Below are 8382 nucleotides of genomic sequence, written 5' to 3' on the forward strand. Positions count from 1 at the left end.
AAAAAAAAAAAATGTGTAGAGACAGGGTCTCACTATGCTGCCTAGGCTGGTCTCAAACTCCTGGGCTCAAGTGATCCTCCCGCCTCAGCCTTCCGAAGTGCTGGGATTACAAGCGTGAGTCACCCTGCCTGGCTGGCCTTAAACTTTATTTAGGCTAGCCTAATTTTTGGAAAATTTTCAACAAATTACTTTTATATCTATTACCTTGGATGATCTTTCTAACAGACCTGTGAAGTAGGTATAGGAGGAACGATCATTTACATTTTATAGTGAATGTAATGAGGTTCGGAGAGGTGGACTGATTTGTGCAGTCCCTTGGCTTTCTCCTGAACCAGTCTCAAGGTCGGCCTAGTCAAGCAGCTCCTGTGTATTAAATCTAAGTTTCCTTTCTCTTTCGTTAGCCATGTCTCACAAAAAAACACAACCATTTGGGAGGCCGAGGCGGGTGGATCACAAGGTCAGGAGATTGAGACCATCCTGGCTAACACGGTGACACCCCGTCTCTACTAAAAATACAAAAAGTACAAAAAAAAAAAAAAAAAAATTTGCCCGGCGTGGTGGCGGGCACCTGTAGTCCCAGCTGTTCAGGAAGCTGAGGCAGGAGAATGGTGTGAACCCAGGAGGCGGAGCTTGCAGTGAGTGGACATTGTGCCACTGCACTCTAGCCTTCGTGACAAAGCAAGACTCCGTCTCAAAAAAAAAAAACCAAAACAAAACAAACAACCAAACTCAAACAAAACAACAAAGTGACCATATCCTGAGTTTTCTGTGTATGTGGTGATAAGAAAATAAAACAAAGATAAACCAATAATTAACATTTAATGAGTCCTTACTACATACCAGGCACTGTCAAGGCAAAATGCTTTACAAACACTACCTCATCCCACTTTACAGAGAAGGACACTGAAGCTGACAGGGATTAAGTATCTTAGGGAGATCACATAACTGAAAAAGAAAAGCCAGACTGAGTTATGGATACTAGTTGGTCTATAAACTCATTACACGACCTGCTCCAAAATACTAGTGTCAAGAATGTGACAGAGTGCTAGAGTGTAATGAATCTCTGGGGTCACTGGTGAAGACTGAGAACGGCTAAACCAAGTCTACATCATATTATACAACAGGTAGAGCACGGACTGACATCTGTAGTTTGGTATGATCATGAGAAGCAGAGAAAGAGGACGTACAAATAGACGTCTAAGACAAATGCTAATATTTTCCTGAGCCTGTTCCCCATTTAGGAAAAAATGTCACTGTAAAATGGAACTTACCAACAAGCTGTGGCCAGCATCTTGGAATTGGGACTAAAGTGACAGTAGGAGATAGGCCGATCGTCCCCAATCTGACTGCAAAAATTATTCAAAGACTTAAAAAGAAAAAACACACACACACACGGTGATCATTAATAGGTTAATCTGAGTTCCTTGTTTTTTCCACCAAAAAAAGAACAACAAAGCAACTTTTCAGTTTTAACCCATCCCAAGATTCTTCTGTGGTTCTGAGACAGAGTCTTGCTCTGTCGCCCAGAGTGGAGTGTAGTGGTGTGATCTTGGCTCAATGCAACCTCTGTCTCCCAGGTTCAAGCGATCCTCCCGTCTCAGCCTCCCAAGTACCTGGGATTACAGGCGCATGCCACCATACCTGGCAAATTTTTGTACTTTTAGTAAAGACAGGGTTTCATCATGTTGACTAGGCTGGTCTCAAACTCGAGCTCAAGTGACCCACCCACCTCTGCCTCCCAAAGTGCTGGGATTACAGGCATGAGCCACTGAGCCCAGCTGTTTTCTAAAGTCTTAGTATCACAACTTCTGAGTCAGATAAATATAAACAGAAAATCCCAGAGAAACTTTGACGTATTAACAGGGAGAAATAAAGAAGAGAACCATAGGCCTCTGCTGAGTACAAAGCACAGTAAGCTCCTGTCGCATTAACTGATTGCTCCTTCCATGTCACAGCAGCTCAGCTCAAGCAGGGAGAGATTGCTCTAGTCACCTCTACCTTCCCAGAGGTGGGCCAAAGTAGAAAAATCACACAAATATGAAGAACCTTTAAGACATGGGACAATCACTGGGAGCATCTTACCCGGAGAGACTTGTGCAGCTCTTGCATCTGGGAGGTCCTCGTTGTCTCAGGAATCTCCTTATGGAGTCGGGCCTCTTCCAAGCGTTTCATTGCCCTGTGACACAGAAACACCATCACCAAGAGGAACAGGGTTGTAAACAAGGGCCCACATGTATCTCTACCCCTCAATTTCATTTAACAACCAGAGTCATTATCAAGCACTCAGTTCCTGAGAGGAAACACACACACAAAATATGCTTCTTTCTTCTACTGGAGGCTCTCTTTACCTGGGCAATGAATAATTAGCAATCCATAGTCTTGCCACCTTCAAGCTATTTGGTCCTTCATGGTACCAGGTTTGCTGATACTGAAAGGCAAATTAAGAGCAGAAAGATCAAGTCTGAAGCATTCTACTCCTGTCATTTCTCCATTTTAACTGCCCAGAAGGAAGGTGAATTCATTCGGTAATAGTATGAAATCAGGCATATGGCTTTCTACTGTATTTTTTTTCTATGATATGTAAATAGATGGTTATACCAGGAATGCTATGATTCTTTCCTGACTAGAAAACTCACTTAGCTCCATTCATACTTACAAAGGAACCAAAACGACTGCCAGCAACTATTCTTGAATGGTAGAGCCTTCAAAGGCACTTCCCCCCATCATCTTAGCAAAGCAAATCATTGAAAGCAGAAAACGAGAGACCTATCTCCTCATTTCCTTCACGTTTACACTGTGAAGTTAAAGACATGTTCTACCTCTTCTTTGGACTTCTTAGACTTCTCATCATCCTTTTTGGTCTTTTTCAAGGCATCAGTACCGACGACTGAGAGGATATTTCTTAACCTGTTAAAAAAAAAAAAATAAGAATTTAAACATGGTTGAGATAACACTGTTTTTAAAGTACACTTTAACACAGTTTTAAACACTGTTTTTAAAGCTCCCCTAAGATGGGAGCAAGCCTCTACTATTCTCTCACCATTCAAACCACCTAGTAACCTTTTTTTTTTTTTCTTTTCAAGAGATGAGGTCTTGTTGTTGCCCAGGGTGGAGTGCAGTGGCACGGTCGTGGGTCACTGCAGCCTCAAACTCCTGGGCTCAAGCGATCCTTCCACCCCAGCCTCCCGAGTGGCTGGGACTACAGGTACACTGCTACAACTGGCTAATTTTTAAATTTTTCTGCAGAGACAAGGTATTGCTATGTTGCTCAGGCAAGTCTTGAACTTCTGGGCTCAAGTGATCCTCCTGCCTCAGTCTCCCAAAGTGCTGGGATTATGGGCATGAGCCACTATGCCCAGCCCTCCAGCAACCTTCAAAGAGTCAAGTGGGGATGGCTAAACTCCCACTGTGGTTTCTCCCACTCAGTCTTCTCTATTTGGAAATTCCCAAAATTCAACTATAAGCAATTACTCTATGCAGTTTAGAGTCAATGAGCCCCTACACTGCTACCACTTGGTTTGTGAAGACTGCCAACTTTCACTCAGTGCCACAATGTACTGGATATGGACTCAGGTGCTAACTATACAGTGATGACTAAGAATCCGTTCTTGATTTCAAGTAGCTTAGTCCTGGGGAAACGACAGAGTACTGGCGAACTATATTATATTAACTATCACGACAGCAGTAAGCACACAGTGCTAGAGGAGACTTTGTAAGGGGGATGTACCTAGGCTTAGAGGATCAGGGAAGGCTTCATTAAAAAAAGGTAGTATCTAAATTGAGTCCTCAATTAATCAGGTTAAGGGGGTTAAGAATGAGCAAATGTCAGGCAGAGGGTTAAACAAATAAGGCCTGGAGGTAAGAAAAACATGTTGAGCTTGCAGTCATAAATAATTCACTATGGCTAGAGCGTGGAACATAGAAGAGGACTGGTGAAGAACAGGGCTGCAAACGTGAGGAGGGGTCAGGTCACAAAGAATTGCTAATGCAGCACTCAGGAGGGCTTACAGGTGAGAAAGATCACTGAAACAGTACGAAGAATGGATTAAAAGGGAAGAATAATGGCAGGGAAATCAGACATTACTGCTGTAGTGACTCTCTGAGTCACAACGGTGGACTGAAATTCAGATAGTAGCAGTAGTGACTCAAGGGATTCATTTAAGGAACATAATAATGAATAAGACTTTGCTGGTGGAAAAAACAAACTAAACAGTAATAAAAAAGTATACCCTTCGAAAAGGCTAATAAAATAACAGACTATTACAGAGAATGGAGGGGTTAGGTGTGATGAAAGTCTTCTTTGAATAGGTGGCATTTATGCTGAAACAAAAGAACATAGTTTGACAGGGATCCAGATTCATAAAAAATGAAGAAGAAAGGCTCAAGCCTGAAATCCCAGCACTTTGGGAGGCCAAGGCAGGCGGATCACTTGAGGTCAGGAGTTTGAGACCAGCCTAGCCAACATGGTGAAATCCTGTCTCTACTAAAAATACAAAACTTAACCAGACATGGTGGCACATACCTGTAGTCCCAGCTACTTGGGAGGCTGAGGCAGGAGAATGGCTTGTATCTGGGAGGTGGAGGTTGCAGTGAGCCAAGATTGCATCATTGTACTCCAGCCTAGGTGACACAGTGAGACTCTGTCTCAAAGAAAAAATAAAAAAAAAAAGGAATAAAAAAAGGTTCTGGCCGGGCGCAGTGGCTCACGCCTGTAATCCCAGCACTTTGGGAGGCTGAGGTGGGCAGATCACGAGGTCAGGAGATCGAGACCATCCTGGCTAACACGGTGAAACCCCGTCTCTACTAAAAAATACAAAAATCTAGCCGGGCGAGATGGTGGGCGCCTGTAGTCCCAGCTACTCGGGAGGCTGAGGCAGGAGAATGGTGTCAACCCGGGAGGCGGAGCTTGCAGTGAGCTGAGATCCGGCCACTGCACTCCAGCCCGGGCCACAGAGCAAGACTCCGTCTCAAAAAAAAAAAAAAAAAAAAAAAAAAAAAAAAAAAGGTTCTAAAAGCCAAGAGAGAATAAAAATAGACCAATTATGTGGAAAAACATAAAAAGAACTAGCATATTCCAGAAGGACCAATGTGGCTATTCTAGTAAATTGGGGAAGGGTGGTACGGGTAAGGCTGGAGACCTTACAGACCATGAAAAGAGTTTTTTACTCCAAGTATGAGAAGACAATCTAGGATTTTAAGCAAGCAATCAACACAACATGTTTGGGGCTATCACAACAGTGCAGATTTGAAAGCAGTAAAGATAGAGCAACGATAGATTGGAGTTGTATCTCGCAAGTAGAATAGACTACATTTTGCTGATGAATTATAAAGGAGGCTAGGTAGATTTTCAACTAAGAACTGTATGAGTATAGGAGAGAGGTGGGGAAATATTTCAATTCAGACACCTCAAGTCTGAAGTACCTGTGGGATGCCTGAGCTACGAGGGATCTGGGAATCAACAGAACACACAACAGTGAATGATGCCAAGGGAGTAGATCTGATCATCAAGGGCAAGTAGAGGAGGCAGCCTGTAAAGGGTAGGCAGAGAAAAAGAGGTTTAGAAGGTAAGCGAGAAGAACTAGCTAGTGAGAGAGAGGAAAATCAAGAGGATTTGGTCTTAGGAGAGTGAAGGAAAGGGAGTATTCCAAGGAGGGAGTGGCTGGCAGTATACTAGGGCTATTCTTAGTAACGGTGGGTTGCTGACCTTAATAAGGAGCAATTTTAATGTGGCAGGGGTCGGTCAGTTTGCAGCAGGTTGAAGAGTAAATGAGGGTAAGGACCTCAAGAGAGTAACAGAAAAAACCCTTCCAACAAGCTGGATGATGAAGGGGAGATGAGACAGTGGATAGAGACCAGAAGGGCTCCTCATAATTGTGTATGACTAGACCACAACTAAAAGACTTTGCAACCTGTAAATCATAAGAAGGCATTACCCGAGGACCGTACCCCTCTTCAATAAAATCCAAAAAACATTTATCATTGTTTTAGGTTACTGACATGGAATGCATTTGATGTCTAAATTTTCTTTTCTTTTTTTTTTTGAGGCGGAGTCTTGCTCCGTCACCCGGACTGGAGTGCAGTGGCCGGATCTCAGCTCACTGCAAGCTCCGCCTCCCGGGTTTACGCCATTCTCCTGCCTCAGCCTCCCGAGTAGCACCCGCCACCTCGCCCAGCTAGTTTTTGTATTTTTAGTAGAGACGGGGTTTCACCGTGTTAGCCAGGATGGTCTCGATCTCCTGACCTCGTGATCCGCCCGTCTCGGCCTCCCAAAGTGCTGGGATTACAGGCTTGAGCCACCGCGCCCGGCCAGATGTCTAAATTTTCAAAGCCCAAAAACAAATGTTTATCCAATTCAAAACTTGCACTGGGGAGGGGAGGCAAGGGAGCACGTTAGCATCCTCTTCCCAGTCTATAAAGAAAAACTGGCCAGGCATGGAGGCTCACGCTTGTAATCCCAGCACTTTGGAAGTCTAAGGTGGGTGAATCATTTGAGGTTAGAGTTCAAGACCAGCCTGGCCAACATGGTGAAACCCTGTCTCTACTAAAAATACAAAAATTAGCTGGGCATGGTGGCGGGTGCCTGTAATCCCAGCCACGTGGGAGGCTGAGGCAGGAAAATTGCTTGAACCTCGGAGGTGGAGGCTGCAGTGAGCCAAGATCATGACACTGCACTCCAGCCTGGGTGACAGAGCAAGACTCCACCTCAAAAAAAGAAAAAAAAATTAATAGTAGAGTAAAAATTGGCCTAAGATAGATGATAGGCTAACTCATATAAACATAGTGAGACATTGGTAACATGATAACATGATTTGAGACATTCTATTCAAGTTCAACTAGAACATCAACCAAAATTTGGAGTAGAATCCTGTGATTATAATAAAGAAAAAAAGTAAATGTTTAGAAAGGTGACCTTTCTCTTCTTTCAGCAGGACCCTCTCCAAAAAGTGTGATGGGTTCCCCCAAGGCTCTAAGGCAAGCCTTGACCTCTGAGTCATCTGTGGAAACATTGATCTGCCGGGCTCGCTTCCTTCTCTCAAACTCAGCCAATACTTCTGCCTGTCGCTCACTGATATGCTCTTCAATTTCAAACACTTCTCCTGCCAAAAAGAAAACAGGCAACATCAGCAGATCTTCTTCAAATGGAGAGAAATAAATAATTTCTAGTAATTGCAGTCTGTGTATGGCCTGAGAGAAAGGTAATGTCTAATATATTACACATTTTATAGTTTACTGTTCTTCAGTTTATTAAATTATGCCAAACACATAAACCTAAATGACACAACTTCAAAAGGCAGGAAAATGGTTCAAGCCACCTCTGGTTTCATTTATTAACTTTATACCTATACATAATTTTGGCTGAGACCAGAAAGTAAGAGTACAGAACATCTTTTGCAAGTGAGTTAACTAGCTTGTCTATCCAGAAGGTGTAATAGACATAATTGTAACAGTGGCCAAAGCTATTTATTCTCTAAAGGAGTCCCAGTATAGAGATACTTAACAAATAATTAACTAGTAAACTGCAAACAATTACCATGAAAATCAGAGTTCCACAACTATAAGGATTTCTGGAAAATCTAGCAATAGTTTTGAAACTCACACCAAAATACAAGTGTGATAAGAAATGAGAGGTACAGTGGTGATATTATGTTTAAAAACAGTATAAAAAGTTTAAAAAGTCACTAGGCTACAGTACATTTGTTTAGAAAATGTGTGGGAGGATCAATGAGAAACCTGACAGATATCCCTACTGCAGAGGAGTCTTCAGTTTTTTGAGACGTAGTCTCGCTCTGTCGTCCAGGCTGGAGTGCAGTGGCGCCATCTCAGCTCACTGCAAGCTCCGCCTCCCGGGTTCACACCATTCTCCTGCCTCAGCCTCCTGAATAGCTGGGACTACAGGAGCCCGCCACCACGCCTGGCTAATTTTTTTGTATTTTTAGTAGAGATGGGGTTTCACCATGTTAGCCAGCATGGTTTCCATCTCCTGACCTTGTGATCCACCCACCTCGGTCTCCCAAAGTGCTGGGATTACAGGTGTGAGCCATCACACTCGGCCAGAGGAGTCTTCATTTTATGCCCTCTGGTATTGTCTGAATTTCTTATGACAAATATGCATAATTTTATTTTAAAAACATAGTGAACCTCTCATTACTGACATGGAAAGATATCCTCAATAGTATATAAAATGAAAAATGGGGATTATACAATTTACATATCATGTTTTCACTTATGGAAAAAATTACATATTTTTATAGCTGTATTAAAATTCTCAGAAAGATATACAATTAATAAAAAAATACTGGATTTTGGCCAGGCGCGGTGGCTCAAGCCTGTAATCCCAGCACTTTGGGAGGCCAAGACGGGCGGATCATGAGGTCAAGAGAT

The 8382-nt window shown here is 42.9% G+C and overlaps 1 protein-coding gene across 1 annotated transcript in view; it reads right to left on the reverse strand.

Moving 5' to 3' along the window:
• Window positions 1–8382, reverse strand: part of PRPF4 (pre-mRNA processing factor 4) — a 19334-nt gene that overhangs the window by 8295 nt on the left and 2657 nt on the right. Inside the window, exons 3-7 of the mRNA XM_011950122.1 lie at window positions 6911–7097; window positions 2820–2907; window positions 2349–2428; window positions 2083–2176; window positions 1272–1366 (exon numbers count right to left, since the gene is read on the reverse strand). Coding sequence (XP_011805512.1) covers window positions 1272–1366; window positions 2083–2176; window positions 2349–2428; window positions 2820–2907; window positions 6911–7097 — 544 coding nt within the window. The remainder of the gene's footprint in view (window positions 1–1271; window positions 1367–2082; window positions 2177–2348; window positions 2429–2819; window positions 2908–6910; window positions 7098–8382) is intronic.

The sequence above is a fragment of the Colobus angolensis genome, unplaced genomic scaffold, assembly GCF_000951035.1.
Source record: "Colobus angolensis palliatus isolate OR3802 unplaced genomic scaffold, Cang.pa_1.0 Scaffold301, whole genome shotgun sequence".
In the NCBI taxonomy this organism is placed as follows: Eukaryota; Metazoa; Chordata; class Mammalia; order Primates; family Cercopithecidae; genus Colobus; species Colobus angolensis.